This window comes from Leucopleurus acutus, assembly GCF_964270905.1.
Source record: "Leucopleurus acutus genome assembly, chromosome: 11".
In the NCBI taxonomy this organism is placed as follows: domain Eukaryota; kingdom Metazoa; phylum Chordata; class Mammalia; order Artiodactyla; family Delphinidae; genus Leucopleurus; species Leucopleurus acutus.
Window position 1 is genome coordinate 82,806,824 of NC_139152.1, and position 16,934 is coordinate 82,823,757.

Here is a 16,934-nt window from a genome sequence, read left to right on the forward strand (position 1 = left end):
AGTGACATCAAAGTTATGTCATGGTTGATTTTCTAGAATACGGACTAGAAAAATTGAAGGATTTCAATTTTTTTTTTTTACATCTTTATTGGGGTATAATTGCTTTACAATGGTGTGTTAGTTTCTGCTTTATAACAAAGTGAATCAGTTATATATATACATATGTTCCGAAGGATTTCAATTTGACTATATGTAAAGCATATAAAAATTTTCCAACATATTAAGTTGAACTGAGTTTAAATAGAATGTTGTTGAAAATCTGATGTCATTTCTGAATACAGAAGCATAATAGGATGTAACCCTAGCATTTTCTCTACATAAAGAAAATTCTGTTTCTAAGAAAATCTCTTGTCACATTAGTTACTGGCATTGTAAACTCAGGGTGCTGATTGCCAAGAGCACCACTTAAAAATATTTTTCAAATCTGTGAAATCCTGGTGTTTTGATTTCTCCTTCTTTTTTCTCTAACCCCAGAAACAGTTATAGAGAATTCATTCCATATGTAGTACCACAGTGTGTACCTCTTTTTTTGTTTGTTTTTAGGGAGGATTTTCTAAATTATTTGTAAAATACTAGTATTCAAAGGAAGAGGGGAAGGGTAAAAATTATTCAGTGGAAAATGCCAGTTTTTATGATCAAATCTCCACTATATTCTTTGCTCCAGAGGCAAAACATGATTTTAGGTTGCCTGTTAAAGTTTAATCCTGAGTCAAAGACATCTGAAAATCAGTAAAATTGGTATCAATCATGAGCCAAGTCCCCCAAAAGAAACTTTTTAGGTTCTGCTCCTGTGTAAGATGAAAGCTTTATGGAAATAAATACACAGGGTGTAGAATGATGTGAAATAGCTCTTTGTATGCACTAAGTATTCTGTGATGTATATATTTATCATGTTTAATGGATTGACTATATTAACTTAGGAACCCTGGAAAATAATCTTTAAAAATTACAACAGAGAGAAATTTTCTATGTATTCTCTTTTTTCCTTCCTATCTATATCTTACCTGTTTTTCAAGGCATAGATCTTGTCCACATCACTTATTCAGTGATTATAGCATTTATTGTTAGAATCACAGATTCTGAACTTAATCACATTAAGTTCCCATATCATATCTTGTCTCTCAGTGAGCTGTAAACTCTCCTATGGTAAGAACCATGCTTGCCTGGTTTTATGACACTAAGTTCTCCAGTAAATCTCAAATGCTGAGCTTTAAAAAAAAGACATGTGTACAAATGTACATTTTGGGGGCAAGCAGACATTAATAGTAGTAAATAACGAAAGAGATTATGACTCTCCTTAAAGAATGAAGTTGCAGTTTGTTTAGATTGTAGTAAATTCCATGTGGATGAACTATTTTTAGTACAAGTATTTTTAAAACATACATTTCTTTTTATTGCTTTGTCATAACTCAACTCTCTCACAGATCTTTGGATATAGGAAATCAAATGAATGCTTCTGAGGAGACAAAAGTTACAAATGTTGGGTCTCAGGTAAGAAGATATTTAGATTATTCTAATTTTTTAAAAAAAATGCTTGATAGTGTGCTCCATTTTGGGGGCCTCTGATCTTTAAGCAGTAAAATCACAATCTTGCACGTCATTCAGCTGGTTCACTTCTGGTATTTCAGCATATTGACAAAGTCTTTAACAACATTGGAGCAGACCTTCTGACTGGTGGTGAATCAGAAAATAAAGAGGATGGGTTACAGAATAAACATAAAAGAGTAAGTGTCTTTACTGTTCTTTTAGTACTCGTATTTATATTATATAACTTCTAAAACCACATATTTTTGTTGGGAAATACTATTTAGCTTAATAAGAAACATTCTTTAATTATCTTTATGAAATTTAAAAGTTATCAGTGGGTCATGCATGACCTGACTCATGTTGAGAATAAACATGCTTAAGATTTTTAACTTCCTTTATTATTCAGTCTCCCATGTTGGTAACATTTCTAGGTTGCCTGACCTCTTTGTCCTTTCTACTGTACTTTGCCGGTCACATCCCTTGATAAATTCTACAGTGTCTCTTCTCTGATTCTGATTTTGAATAACAAACTTTAAAATGATACTTTCCAATTGAAATGTTGGTTAGCATCCGATATAAAAAATATGTCAGTTTTGAATTTCTGCTGAGGGCAGTTTTCTTCTGTTTATTCAACAGATATGAGTACCTGTATGTGTAGAGCCAAGGAACTACTAGACATTGTGGTTTACAAAATTTGTTAATAGGACATACTGCGAGCTTATAGGTTGGCAAAGTTGATATAAGAAAAAGACAGATGTTGAATTTGATGCAGACATTAGCAGTGAAAGAAATTGTTCACGTTAAAAAAAAAGTTGTTTCCTTTTTACTTAGCTTTTTGATGAGTTTCTAAAATATTTTTAGGGTGAGCTAGAATCTCCCAATTTTATAAAATGATATCACCTAGTCATATTCTCATTGTCTGGAAAAAGATGATTCTAATGAATGGTTTTAAAATAATAATTTTATTATTATTTTCATACTGGAAATAGTTTAGCAGGGATCCTGTGAGTTTCTACCTAAAGTTAAATTTTACCGTAATTCAAAGTATAACTTACACCGTGGCAATCACCAATACAGGAGTAGTTTGTAAACTACTTGGTATTGTCAGACATACCAAAAAGAAATCTTCTGTTTTACAAATGGAATTATGAAAGTTGTCAGTTGATTTTTTTGGTTTTGTTTTGTTTTCAGGCATCACTTACACTTGAAGAGAAACAAAAATTGGCAAAAGAACAGGAGCAGGCACAGAAGTTGAAAAGCCAGCAACCTCTTAAACCCCAGGTGCACACACCTGTTGCTCCAGTCAAGCAGGTCAGAGTTCATTTCTTTTGCATAATTCAAGCATACTACAGGTTTTTTTTCACATCTTTATTGGAGTATAAATGCTTTACAATGTTGTGTTAGTTTCTGCTGTACAACAAAGTGAATCAGCTGTATGTATACATATATCCCCATATCCCCTCCCTCTTGAGCCTCCCTCCCACCCTCCCTATCCCATCCCTCTAGGTTGTCACAAAGCACCGAGCTGATCTCCCTGTGCTATGCAGCAGCTTCCCAGTAGCCATCCATTTTACATTTGGTAGTGTGTATACATCAGTGCTACTCTCTCACTTCATCCCAGCTCCCCCCACTCCCCGCAAGTCTGTTCTCTACGTCTGCATCTTTATTCCTGCCCTGCCACTACGTTCATCAGTACCACTTTTTAGAATTCCATATATAAGGCATACTACTCTTAAGGAGTAAGGTAGTATAGAACTTAGTCTACCTACTAGTGTTTTATAAAAATGTATTTCAGAAAATACTTTAATGTGTAATTTCTAAGAAGTATGGGCATCAAGAATTTTCCAACAACTCCTCAATAGCCTGCCTAATATATAATGTTTTGTAATAGTGCTTGTTACCAACAAAGAGGAAGCTAGATTAATGGGAGGGTTCTTAAAAAATATTAGGTCTATGGTACTAATTCAACGCTGCTCACTTTGAAATGACCAGGAATATTATATTCATGCATTTATGTAGTTTTGAGCAAAAAGTAATTTTTAATTTTTAGCTTTTTTGTTACAGTCATGTTTGTGACTTGATTTAGGAATACTTACCTGTATGTCCTGACCAGTATTTATTTCCTGCTATGGTCCAGGCAGTGTTCTAGGTGCTGGTGTTAGAGCAGTGATTAAGGTCTCTGCTGATAGAAAGTTTACACTATTGCTGATTGCAGAAATTACTTTATCTTAGAAGCTTTCTTTAAATTACTTTTTTGTTGTTGTTGTTGCCTCTTAATCATTAAATTTCTTCCTCTGGGAAAAATCTTTGTGAGCCAAGAGGCAAAAATAAAGTATTTTGTAGGTACTTACAATAGAGAAAATAAATTTCCACAAACTTTTGATGAAATTCAAAATACAAAAATAATAGAGTATCCTTGTCTGTAATACAGATCTAATGAGAACATGCAATTCTGTTTTTTGGTGGAGGTGCAGCGAGGGAGACAACATTTCATTTAATTGGAGTTCAGAGTTGTGTTCCCTATCATCAGATTGATTACAAATGTTCATGCTTAAAAAGCCTTACAAAAATATGTGGCAGGCTGGATTTGGCCTGTGAGCTGTGGTTTGCTGTCTTAGTGTAGACTATTGAGCTTAATTTTAACTGTCCTTTATAATAAAATTTATCAAATGTTTACTAATTTTTAAGTAATTTGGAATTCTTGGAGATAAAGTAATTTCCTCATATTTTTCAGACTAAGGACCTGACAGACACATTGATGGATAATATGTCATCTTTGACCAGTCTTTCTGTTAGTACCCCTAAAATTTCTTCTTCAAGTACCTTCACTTCTGTTCCTTCCACGGGCCTTGGTATGATGTTTTCTACACCAGTTGATAATACAAAGAGAAATTTAACAAACGGCCTAAATGCCAACATGGGCTTTCAGACTTCAGGATTCAATGTGCCAGTTAATACAAACCAGAACTTCTTCAGCAGTCCAAGCGCACCTGGAGTGGCCAAGATGACATTGGGAACACCTTCCACTTTGCCAAACTTCAGTGCTGTGAGTGTTCCTCCTGCTGGTACGAAGCTGACTCAGCAGAGACCCACAGATATGTCTGCTCTTAATAATCTCTTTGGCCCTCAGAAACCCAAAGTTAGCATGAACCAGTTATCACAACAGAAACCGAATCAGTGGCTTAATCAGTTTGTGCCTGCTCAAGGGTCTCCAGGTGTGGGCAGTTCGGTAATGGGAGCACAGACGCGCATGATAGGACAGTCTGCCTTCGGTGTGCAGACTAATCCTTTCTTTAACCCGCAGAACTTTGCACAGCCGCCACCTACTATGACCAGTAGCAGTTCAGCTAGCAGTGACTTAAAAGATCTTTTTGGGTGAGGTGTCATGCTCCTGTTTTTGAAGGATCACTTCAGTTTTAATCATGGGTAAGCTGATTTACATCTATATAATTGGCTTGGAGGAAGTACTTCTGTGGGAAAGTAAATGGTCTTGTCTGACAGAAAAAAACCTGTTGTCATGCCAGCATAGTAGTTGTATGGACTCTTTAACAGTTGAGGTTTTTAAAGCCTTGAGGATTTTTTTCCTCTTACCAACTCCTCTTCAGGTTTTTAAAAGACCCAACCCATATCAATCTCAATGAGAAAAAAAGACACCTGAGTATCTTGAACAGCAGAATTTTTAAATCAAATGTTTATTTTGGCTTGTAAATCTTGGTGTTATTTAAAAAATGGAGTTGATGGTAATTGCAAGTTTCATCTGTTAAATACTACATGGTACACAGTCTGCCTTCACAAGTCATTAGTCTTCATTTTTACTATGTGAAAAATCTTGATGCTGTATTGATTTGTTTGCATTTAGTGTGACTGAGTGAGAAAATGATAAGCCTAACGAAAAGGATCGGGTCATTTGCTTTTGCAATCTTATTACTTCTCAGATGAACTAATGTTTAGTGCAAAAGACTGAGCAAATACTGCAGAATTTAACTTAACCTTGATTTCATTGGTTCAAACTAAGGCATTATTAACTATCATAAATGCAAACTAATCATTGTAAATTATATTTTAGCATGGTCTGCCTCAAATAGTAATGTTTTTTTCTGCATTTACTTGGATATATTTAGAATCACTTTTTTTCCTACTGTATCACAGACAGAAGAGGTAGGTACTGATTTGTACAGATATTTGACAAAGCCCTCTGATGTGCTTTCCCTGACTACTGCCTCCATATTTCATTTTGAATTCAAACTTCTGAGGTTGCAGCACATATGAATTGCATTTTCAAAAGGAGATTTGTAAGAATTAAACTATATTTAATGAGTATACTTTTGAGATTTCTGCTGTATTGTTTCAAATGTAATAAACTTTACTTCTCTAAAAATGAGCACTTGTATCTTCTGGCTACTAAAAGATTAATTTTCAGCTTGATACGTTATGATAACGTCTGACTTCGTCAGTTACTGCATCTGAAGTTTAAATCTTCTCTAGGAATTTCAGGACCCTTTGTTCAAACATTTTTATGTCCATAATTAGCCATTTTTAGGAAAGAAAGAATAAATTCTTCTAACAGGAAACATGCTTTCTTTTTCAAGGCCTTTCTCTGATATTTTTCTTTGATTTGCTGATTAGTCAACCATGGAATCTTATGCTATAGATGTCATTTGTATTTCGTTATATTCCATCATTATGTTATAACTTTAAACTGATCTTTCAGAGAACTATAAATGTATTATAATCGCAGCCATAGAGTTTGTGGTTTTTAATTATCTGAAACCAGCAATCATTTAAAATAAGTCATATGAAGTTTAGTGTGCTGACACTACATTTATTCATTGAAAAAATACGTATACACACACTGAACATACAGTACTTGATTATAAAATGTAAGTTGATAATATTGCTGGCAGCATTCAATAAGAGGGTATGTTAAAAAATAAAAAGTCAGCTTAACATCTGGTTTCTGTATGAGCTGTATTTTGTTACATGGTTTTAGGAGAAGGACTGATAGGAATGCTAAAGAAACTTTTCCAAGAAATGAAAAGCAGTAGGAAGAGCAGATGTTTTTGGCAAATACATTCATACGTGCACCTGATTATTTGTCTCATTCGTAACACAATATCTATCTTGAGAAAAGTTTACATAAGGAATAAAACTGCTTAACATTGAAGAATTTTTCTTTGTAACAATTCAGTAGTCACAGTTCATTAGGAAATTGCTTTTTATTTTGTAAAATAACTTTGTCAGTGTTGAACTCCTAATTAGAAGGAAAACTTAATAGAACAATTTATATAATTTGAACTTCTAAATATAAAAATAGATTATTTGAAAAAATATGTGATTCTTAGGTAATTTTCACATCTTGAAATTTGTTCATTCATTGAGGTAACGATGCTACATTTTTAGAAGATTTTCTACACTTTTTTCTTACTTGAAGGTATTTTGTTTAAATCATTTCTATCACTCGAACTGTTACCATTGCCTTTTTCTGTTGTGAAACTGCCTCTAAAAAATAGTGCTATTTTTAGGCTTGTATCTCTCTGTGAACAAAATTTTCAAAGTACTAGATAGATCACCTTAAAATTATGGTAGATATTGACGGCATTTTAAGTCCCTTGGGCTTAGAGTAGAAAGTTAGTAGGTTAAAAAGCACCTGTAGACAAAAATTACAAGAAAGATTCCCTTTTATTTGAATTGGTTCTTTATTCTCCTAATGCTAAAGTGTGTGATATATTTAGAGGATGCATAAAAAGAAATGGAAATAGACTGTGTACTTGGCTGGGGTTTGTTTGTTTTGTTTTTATTTTGGAACGCTTATAACCCTCTTTTCACCTGAATAAGTTAAGGAAATAGGTTTTTGTTATTGTTTTTTAACCTGTAAAATACCTCACATGGTTGCTTTTACATATTAAAGGAAAAGGTATATGTGAAAGTACCTGATAGCAAGCACAGAGTATGCACCAAATAAATTTCGGCTTTGACGAAACTTTCCACATTAAGTTGTGATTTCATGCTTTGTTATTTACTGGTCTTGAAATAATTTAAAACAAAACAAATCTGTAAGAATTCAAACTGTATAGGATTTTAAGAAATTATTTATGTTGCTGGCTTTCAGGCTATAACTGTGACACTCAGTAAGAAATGTATCTTACATTACAAACCCAGTATATGAAATTTATACCTGAAACAAAAGTTTCAGAAAATCTTTGATACATATAGTATACTCTGTTTTTTTATTATATCCTACTAATTAAAAAAAAAAAAAAACTGGTTACAGTCCCTAACAAGACTTCATGATATAGTTTGAGTAAAACTGAAATAATTCAACACCATGCAGATGTAGAAACAGAGGGTCAGAGATTTACAAGCCCTAACCCAAGAAAGTTAGAGCCAGGAATAGAAGCTAAATTTTTTTTTTTTTTTTTCTGATCTGCAATCCCATGCTTTCTACCATTATATCTTTTATTGTATGAATTCTGTAGTTGCTTTTGTCAAAATGGTTTAATATAGTAAGTATTATGTGTTCAGTACTTATTTGGTACCATAAATATATTTACATTGGAAAAATTGGCATTGAAGAGGAAGAGGGAGATGATAGAATGGAAATGTTCGTGGTCAAAATCAGCCTCTGGGCTGTTTCTCTGAATTGTGGATGAGATGGTTGGGGGAGCCAGGTTAGCAGTGCTTGCAGTACCCAGACATGTAGTAGAATTAAAGCATATAACCTTGAGGAGGGGGTGGCATAGTGGAAAAAGCCATTTCACCAAAATGGAGCTTGTTAGATATTAGAAACTTCTATCCAAAGCAGCCAAGTTGCTCTAGCCACTCAGAGAGGACTTAACTACCTGGAGTGCAGAACACATACGTAATTTAAAATTTCCTAGTAACCACATTAAAAAATAAAAATGGGGCTTCCCTGGTGGCGCAGTGGTTGAGAGTCTGCCTGCCGATGCAAGGGACGCGGGTTCATGCCCCGGTCCGGGAAGATTCCCCCATGCCGCGGAGCAGCTGCGCCCGTGAGCCATGGCCGCTGAGTCTGCGTCCGGAGCCTGTTGCTCCGCAACGGGAGAGGCCACAACAGTGAGAGGCCCGCGTACTGCAAAAAAAAAAAAAAAAACAAAAAAAAAAAGTAAAAATGGATGAAATTAATTGTAATAATATATTTTGTTTAACTTAATAGAGCCAAAATTTTTTTCAACATGAATTGATACAAAATTTAATGATATATTTTACGTTCTTTTTTGTACTTAGTCTTGAGATCCAGTGTATATGTCACACTTAGGACTGGTCACATTTTGAGTACTTGATAGCCACGTGTGGCCAGTAGCTCCTGTGTTAGATATGTAGGTATATATGGAAGGTCAGACGCCAAAAGAGTGAACTCTGGCAGTTACCAGTTTACTGTCTCCCAGCTCCAAATCCATCCTTCTCTGCCCTGCTTTGTGATACTCGAGCTGGATCCTGTAAACGCATCTCCCTTGCCAGCTTGGCAGAATGTTAGGCTTCGTCGGTAGAGGGTCCTGAAGTGGCACTGCAAAGCAATAGCAGTAAGAAGTCACTTCTGGATTCTGCTTCTCCATTTTTGTTCACTGCAGGAGCCCGGCAGCCCCAGCAGAGGACCCCAGCTGTGCCTCAGTCCCACTCTCCCACTTGGGAGCAGCTCCAGTGGGCTGCTTTCGGCCACTCCCTCAAGCAGCTGTCTCCCACTCTGGCCCTCTGACAAATGTCTTCACCACTGGTGGCTGAATGTACCTGTGGAAACCACGCCTTCGCCGAAGAAGGCGCTCAGCTTGAGGGATTGGAGTGGGGAAGAGAGCCTCTCCTAGTCTTTAGTTCCTTAATTTTCTTTTTACTTTCTCCTAGCCTAGAGGTAGTAGCTGCCTTTTTTTTTTTTTTTTTTGCAACTGCTACTTCTGAACTCCTTAGAGTCCTTTTTTATGCCTTTTAAAGGCATAAAAGGACTAGTAACTTCTACTAGTTGACAATTCATTAAAATTTCCCTGTTCAAATGTCTGGTTTTGTCTCCTAAGCTTACCTTCACTGATAAGACTCCTCAGTCTATTAAGCCATTTAAAAATGGGGCCAATATGAAATAAGTCAGACAAAGACAAAGACAAGTATGATTTCACTTTTATGTGGAACCTAAAAGACAAAGGAAAAAAGAAAGCAAAACTCACAGAGAACAGATCGGTGGTTATCAGAGGGGAAGTGGATTGGGGTAGTTGGGCAAAATGGGTGAAGGTGGTCAATTGTAATGTGACACATATTAACTAGGCTTATTATTGTAATTATTTTTTAGTGCATACAATAATTGAATTATTAAGGGTTTTTTGTTTGTTTTTGTTTCTTGCGGTACGCGGGCCTCTCACTGCTGTGGCCTACTCCCGTTGCGGAGCACAGGCTCCGGACGCGCAGGCTCAGCGGCCATGGCTCACGGGCCCAGCCTTTCCGCGGCACGTGGGATCCTCCTGGACCAGGGCACGAACCCACGTCCCCTGCATCGACAGGCGGACTCTCAACCGCTGCGCCACCAGGGAAGCCCTGAATTACTAAGTTTTACACCTGAAACTGATATGTTATAAACCAATTTTACCTTGGTAAAAAATAAAAAGTTGTCCAAAAAAAAAAAAAAATGGGGCCATAGGATGGATATATGTGCTGCTAACAAAAGCTATAGGGAATTGTATATATGTAGCCTATATTAAAACTTTCCTTTCTAAAAGTTCTTTTGAAATGTGCCTTGAGTGGAAATATGATTTAACTACTCTATACCTATTTGAGCAGTTCCAATTTTCATCTTTCTTTTTTTTTTCCTGTATTTTGGATATATGTTCTTTCTGTGGTGGCCTAGGTTGCTAGGAAACACAGTGTTTGGCTTTCATATGAGAATGAGACTCTAATGTCCAGAGTTTGCATGTAGGAATCAGCATTCATGCAGGTCCCTTCCAAGTCCCTGCCAGTTTTACTAAATGCAATGATCAAACAAAAGTCAAATATGGGGCTTGTCCACGGGCGTATTAGGAACATAGAGTGCATGGACTTTGGAGCCAGATAAAGTTGGGGTTTGGTGGGGGGCATATTTTTTTGGAAATTTCAAGCTAAAATTATAGCATGTATGCTCTATGGAGGTGGGATGGGTTGCTTTACACGTTTGTTCAGTTGGAACAGATCCAAAATAGTTTTTAAGAAAATCTTGTCTCTAACAGTGGGTGCTCTTAAGATCACTTTTGTGGAGAGATGGAAAGGCCTCTCACTGAGTGGTATTCTCCTTAGACTGCTCCAGTGTCAGAGGGGATGACATCTTTATCCCCAGCTCCAGTGATCATACAGACCTGCCCCTAATCAGCAATGATATCTGTACCCAGATACTTGTCAGAGAACAACATGTAACTCTCTATTGCCCAACATTCAAAACCTCATTTTTGAGAAAGTTTTATGGAGGAGGCCCAAAATTGAGTAATCCATCCATTTCTTTAGAAATTCTGAATGAAATTAAACCCACTGTGGAGACCTTTGTGCCTGGGTTGCGTTGATTTGGCCACACATCAATTTCTGTTACTGCACTTGGCTTTGGGCTGTATTATGAAACATATTCATGCCAAGGATGACACTAGTTCACTCTAACATAAAATAGTTTCTTTGAGGATCCACAGGAGAAACTTCAGGTTTCAGATCAGGAGTAAATGTGCTTCTAAGCAACTAGTTTGCCCTTATCTTTTAAAGTCTGAATAATGGAGCAAATCACACATTAACAGCTTGGAGGTTCAGGCAAATTTGCAGTCCACCTGTAGCAAATATATAGGACATTAATAGTATGCATTGTTCAGTACTTCTGGCTTTATCTGATTTTTAAAATTCTTATTTCTCCTTTGCTCTGATTTCCATTAAAAAAAAAAGTTTTGTATTATGTTCTTAGAAATTCTCATTTTGGAACAAGGTAAAGTGTAAATAAGTATATGGAATGAATGAGTTTAAATCTTGTCTCTTTCACCAACTGACCAGAATAAGTTTTCTCAGCTGTAAAATGAGGATCACGTCTTACAGACTCATTAGGATTAAATGAAATAAACGTGTGTGAAGCACCTGACAAGGCTCCTGACATACTGTAAGTACTCGATAGATATCCTCACCTTGCTTATGGTGGACATAGGCCTCTAAAATAATATCCAGTTGAATGAAGAGCAGATACCTCACCTTGCGTGATTTGAATACGTTTATTCTTCAAAAAACAAGCCAAAAATAGGTTATAGGCTATGAGATTCTTGGGACACAAATAGTAATGAGATGTAGGCCATGTCATTAAGGAATTTGCACTGTGGTTATAAAAGGTAGCTGAGTAAGCTGACAATTACAGGACAGTGTGGTATATGCTGTGATAAATCGTAACATAGGAGGGATGGCCAACCTAGGCTAGGGGAGTGGGGAAGACTTCTTTAGAGGAGATGGGCCCTGAGCTCAACCTTGCAGAGAGCCTTTTAAAAATTGTTTTTGATGCTATCAAATGATTAGTTAGGAATTACATTTTCCCAAATTAAGCTGGACACACTGGGGAAAGGATTAGGGTAGGTAACTCCCAAGGTCCTTTTGAATTCTGAGATTACATGAAAATTGCTTGAATTAAGGAAAGTCTGGTCAAATGACTTGATGACCAGGAAAAGTGGAATTAATGTTGGCTGAGTAAGCCAGGGATGACACCAACACAAGGAATAAAATAAGTGAGGAATATTGTTATTTTTAAAGTAATTTATGCTTCGTTGAACATTTCAGAAATTTAAGAATCCACACGTGTGAGTTTAATAAACCTACTTTAAAACAGTGGCTGGTGGATTCCCTAGCAGTCCAGTGGTTAGGACTCCGCTCTTTCACTGCCAGGGTTCGGGTTCAATCTGTGGCCAGGGAACAAAGATCCCGAAAAATAAAATAAAATAAAAACGTAAAACAGTGGCTGGCTTCTGGGGGAAAAAATGTCTGGCATAAATAAATTTAGTCTATAAACCACCAGAAGATGTCACTATCTCCCAAGTAATAGTCCATTACATTAGCTCCTTTTCATGTACATTTTTGAAAACTGACAGACTGTGATAGATTGATGTCTGGCTTGTAATATTGAGTCTATGAGAAGGATAGGACCTCACAGGAAATACTTGTCAAAGGTGTGTAGGTTTGTTCCATCTTGATTCTTGATGCCGTAGATATGTGAACCCTGTTCTCTACTTCATGTATTTGAAATTATCTGGACACTCTGGATTTCATTTGTGCTTTCAAGAAAAATTAAGGTGGTGAAAAATCCTCCAAAATATACTCTCTGATCTTGACTTTGTCTCACATTTTCAGGTTTCTTTATTATTATCCAACTGCATTTATTAAATTATCAGATTTTCTGTGTTCTATCTTGGACACAATCTAAGATATCCTTGAATCTTTTTATTTTTAAGTCAACTTTCATGGTGTGTAAAGCAAAACTGGAACATATTTCCACACTGTAATAATACTGGATGAAATGAACCAGTAGTTCCCCAGTTACTCAGAAGTAAGGATTTCAGACTGTCTGAGCCAGTATATACCAATATATAACAGGAAGTAACACATTAAAGAAAAATAAATTATCTTTATAGCAAGAAAACAGGCTCAAAAATTGATCATCAAGTGTCTTGTGCTGGGGGCTCTGGGAGTGGGATTCTCCAAGATAAAAGGTTAATAATTTGTTAAAGGCAGCCAGTGACAGCCAACAGATGAGTAGATGGGTATGATTTCTGCTTCAGTTCTGCCCCAAACCTCAAAAAAACTAAATACAACACTTGTCTTCTCCATGCCCGTTGGTTTCAACAGTAAAGTGGAATAGTCTGCCCAACCTCGTTCTCTAGGTAGTTATAACCTCAAAGGAGCAGTGAAGAATGAAGTTAAAGTGTTTCATAAATATAAGGAATTCATGTAAATTCTTCTATGAAAAATACAAAATACTCAAATTATTCCATGCTGTGTAAAGACAATCCTATATTTCCATATTTTGATTGTTTGACTTTATTTAAAGTTTTCATTAATAGGGAAAATTTGGGAAATGTTTTTCATTGGGAAAAATTTTAATTTTCATTAATTGGGAAAAATATTTAAGCAGTTACATTGATGAACTGAAAATAGAACTTGATATGTTTCTAGGGTGTCCATGTAGGCAGCCTTATGTTTGCAAAGAATTATAGAGACATTTATTTAATAATGGTATAAAATTATGTTCCTATAACTTAGGAACATAGAGCCAAATTAATTGAATTCCAGTACCCAGCTCACAGTGAGCTGAAATGTAATGGGACTAACTATGCTTTATTGTGGGCTGGAAACAGTGCTGTATAATGAAGTGAGCATTTGTAATTAATTGGTTTAAATCCTGTTTCCACCAAAAAACTATGTAACTTTGTAGCTATGTAACCAAAAACTATGTGACTGTGTAACTTCTTGAGTTTGAGCCTCAGTTTCCTAATATGTAAAATGGAGATAATATCTGTTTGGTCATTCTACTTTGTCATTTCTAGTTTTTCATTCTCCCTTGTGAGTATGAAATGAGATCAGGAAACTCAAGTCAGCAAGACAGATAAGGAAGCAATGACTGCAGAATGGGATAAAGGTACCCATTAGCCTCCCCTTAGAAGGGCGGTCTTATCAGCCTTGGGTGGATGGTGGCAATTTTAATCCAGGGGCTGGTACGTCAGTGTTATATGTTAAATTCTCTTTATTTTGCTATTGGTTTGCCCTATTTTTTGGTGGAACTTTTTAGTGAAAGCAAACAGATTAGCATGTAATCTCAAAAAACAGCACCCTGTTTTATTTCTAAAAATTTCACTCTTACTATCACAAGCTTACCTATACAGTCACACCTCTGTATCTGTGTGGGGGGGGGGGTTCTAGCCATCCCCCCCCCCCCCGGTAACCCCCACAGGATGCCAAACTCTGGGACGCTCAAGTCCCTTATCGGCCCTCTGTGTCCACAGATGCAGAACCCATAGATATGGAGGGCCGACAGTAATTAGGTGCTCAGTGACATTTTTAAAGATACACGGATTCTGAATACATCTTTCCTGAGTTGTTATGTTAAAGGCAGTCTTTAGTACCCACAGTGGGACTTATAGGATCACAATGTACTGTGTATTGTGGTGACGCAAGCTCAGGAAATGGGCTTAAGGACCTAGTTCCCAATCTCCACATTCTACTGGCCAGGTTACCTTGGGCAAAATTGAGTCTTGGTTTCTCTACCTGATTATTTGTTACACAGGTGGTTGGGAGGATCAAATGAGATACTTGAACGTGCTGTATGCACATTTGACTATTAATAAAAGAATGTCAAAAATAGAAGTGCAGTGAAAAAAATCAAGTTTTATATACATTCAGATTGGTACTAATGATAGTTATCAACAATATACAAATTTTAAAGGATTGGGAGAAATACTGGATAAAATAGAAAGTTTTATGTTGGTATTAGTATGTTATGGGGACAGGGGGAGAGGAGTATGGAATTGGGGTGTAGAATGGGGCCCAGAAAAGCTGCCACAGAATTCAGGAGAGAAGGAGCCTCAGAAAGATTAATTTTCTTCATTACCTCTGTTTCCTTATGAAGTTTCTTATCCTAAAAGGTGAATAATTAGGTCATTAGCTTTGAGCCTGTTTAAAATTCTCCACCTAACACTTTGATTGGGTTTGATGAAACTATTTTCTTGAACAAATTATATATATATGTGTATATATATACATACACACACACACACACACACACACACACATATATATATATATATATATATATATATATATATATATATATATGGTTTTTTTGTTTGTTTAGGTGGATTAGAATGACTTGGTTAACAACCAGCTTATGAGATCCACTTTTTTCACTGTTGGGAGACTGGAGTCCTACCTAAAATTGAACTGGACGATCAGGCTTGCCCTCATGGTGTTAGGTACAGGCACTATTGGCATTTCAGGATTTCAGGACTAAATATCAAATAAATGTTTTTATTTTACTTTAAATTTTTATTAGTATTTTCACTGGGTATATAATTTTAGGTTGACAATTTTTTCCCTATTTTTTAAAGAGATTATTCCATTGTCTTCTGACTTCCAATATTTCTAATAAGAGGTAAACTGTCATTCTTATCTTTATTTCTCATCTAATAGATCCAGAGCAAAAACCTTTGGGTTTTTTATCTCTTGGGTTTTAAATCATTGATAAAGTCAAGATTATCAGTGAGGAGCAGAAACTATCTTAGCTAGAGTAAACTAAAAGGAGGGCAATTTGTTATAAGGATTGGGTATTTCATGAAACCCAAGGGTAGGACAGCTGGGTCTAGACAAAGAGGAATTGGAAGGCCATTAGAAACAGACCCTCAGCCTGCTAAGTTTCATTGTGTTTCGTTCCTCTTACTCTTTGCCAGACCAGTGTTCTCTCCATCTCCAGTCCATAATGTGAATGTAACCCTCCCCCTGCCAGTTACAGTTCCAGGGTTCTGCAAGATTAACTAGCAGTCTTTCAATTCTAAAGTTAAATTACAGGAAAATTTGGCATCTGACTGGCTCAGCACAGTGCAGGTGCCCATCGCTGGTCCATCCAACAGTGGTCAGAGGAGATGGGAAACATTATAGTATATACAGGACTTTGGGGGGGCCTGTCTCCATAAAAGAGGAGGCGGGGTGGTAGTGAGAGGGAAGTTCCCTGAGAATGAGGAATTGCTATGTTCTGGGCAATCACCTCTAAAGATGTCCTAGTCAATCTTATTTTCTCTAGGGAAGAGGCTCTTTCTGTACAGGATGATGGGAAGTCATCGGGTACATGCAATGGCTGGATTTTTTTTCTAATGCATATTCAGTCTACATATCCTAAGCATAGACCAAAGCTTTAGTTTCATGGCCCTCAGGGGTTTCTGTTCTACACATCATTTCATCTATCTTTGCTGTATTTGTTATTTTGCGATGGGGAGCACATATTTTAATGCTCTTCTGTAACCACTAAATTATATAAAGCTCATGATCATTGTTCCAGTCTTGTTTTCTACCACATGGTAAACTCACCCAGCTCTCTGAAACTATGCAAATTTCCCCCAGGCGCCATGCTCTCTCATGCAAGTTTTTGCTCCTACATTTTTTTCCTTTAGTTTGCCTCACTCTTTCATCCCTGAAAGCTTATACTATCATCCCCTCTTCTAGGAAACCCTCTCCCACTCCCTTAGTAAGCTAATTTAGGTGTCCTTACCTTTGCTCCCACTACCACATGTGTCACTCACCACACCATATGGACTCATTCATTTTCTGGTTTGTTTCTTTAAGGGAAATATCACAGTTCAGCCTATATCACCAGTGTCGCAAAAAGGCCTGCCACATAGTAGGCCCTCATGAGAAGGAACAAATGAATAAAACGAGCCTTGGTT

At 36.5% G+C, this 16,934-nt stretch overlaps 1 protein-coding gene across 4 annotated transcripts in view; it reads left to right on the forward strand.

The window, feature by feature from the left end:
* SCYL2 (SCY1 like pseudokinase 2) overlaps window positions 1–5,908 on the forward strand; it is a 58,547-nt gene extending 52,639 nt beyond the window's left edge. For 2 of the 4 annotated variants that reach the window (XM_082850057.1, XM_082850060.1), the window contains 4 exons: window positions 1,425–1,491; window positions 1,629–1,724; window positions 2,719–2,838; window positions 4,262–5,908. In XM_082850057.1, coding sequence (XP_082706183.1) covers window positions 1,425–1,491; window positions 1,629–1,724; window positions 2,719–2,838; window positions 4,262–4,906 — 928 coding nt within the window. In that variant the 3' untranslated portion in view covers window positions 4,907–5,908. The remainder of the gene's footprint in view (window positions 1–1,424; window positions 1,492–1,628; window positions 1,725–2,718; window positions 2,839–4,261) is intronic. The other 2 variants (XM_082850058.1, XM_082850059.1) reach the window with 2 other exon arrangements.
* Window positions 5,909–16,934: the final 11,026 nt, after the last annotated feature.